This window comes from Monoraphidium neglectum, assembly GCF_000611645.1.
Source record: "Monoraphidium neglectum strain SAG 48.87 unplaced genomic scaffold scaffold00120, whole genome shotgun sequence".
NCBI classification, from domain to species: Eukaryota; Viridiplantae; Chlorophyta; class Chlorophyceae; order Sphaeropleales; family Selenastraceae; genus Monoraphidium; species Monoraphidium neglectum.
In genome coordinates, this window is record NW_014013508.1 from 24,399 (window position 1) to 25,032 (window position 634).

At 71.1% G+C, this 634-nt stretch overlaps 1 protein-coding gene across 1 annotated transcript in view; it reads right to left on the reverse strand.

Annotated features, from left to right (window-relative positions):
- Window positions 1–295: 295 nt before the first annotated feature.
- The window catches only part of MNEG_1241 (Cyclin-A3-2), a gene marked incomplete at both ends in the record, with an annotated part of 3,692 nt that continues 3,353 nt past the window's right edge, over window positions 296–634 (reverse strand). Inside the window, one exon of the mRNA XM_014050280.1 lies at window positions 296–451. Coding sequence (XP_013905734.1) covers window positions 296–451 — 156 coding nt within the window. The remainder of the gene's footprint in view (window positions 452–634) is intronic.

Genomic DNA, 634 nt, shown 5'->3' on the forward strand with positions numbered 1-634 from the left:
GCTCTGATCTACTCAAGACACAGCCGCCGCCTGACACTAACTAGACTTGCCCCGCCTTGGCCTTTATGGACGGACGGGTGCGTCGCTGGCTCTGGCGGCGTAGGAAGCAGGGGACACGCCGGTCAATAATGGGTTGACCAGGCGCCGCGGTGGCGTGCTGACTGGGATGGCGAAAGTATCCAAGCTATGGTGGGCCGCCGCGAAGGCCGGGCTGCCGCGGGCGCCGCCGCCCCGCCCCGCGACACGCCGCGACGCGCCGAGGGGCGGCGGCGCGAACGCCACTGGCTCCCCGGTCTCATAAGCCGGGGGAGCCCTGCTGGCGCTGCTGCTGCGACAGCGCGGCGACCTGTTGCTGGAGCTGCTCCTGCACGGCGGGCGGCAGCCCGAGCCCGGCCGCCGCGCGGGCCGCGGCCTCTGGCGGCTCTTGGTGGCTGATGCCAAGCCAGTGCTCCTGGGGTCGAGGGGTTGAGGGTGGCGCGTCGGTCGCGTGAGGACGGCACAACAGAGCGGAACGGGTGGTGCAGTGGTGGGGTCGGGGTGGTGAAGTGGTGGGGGAGGGGCGAGGGGGCACCTTCAAGACCGCCAGTCGTCCAGGGATTGCAGGGGGAGGGATGGCGAGATGGTGGGGTGGAAG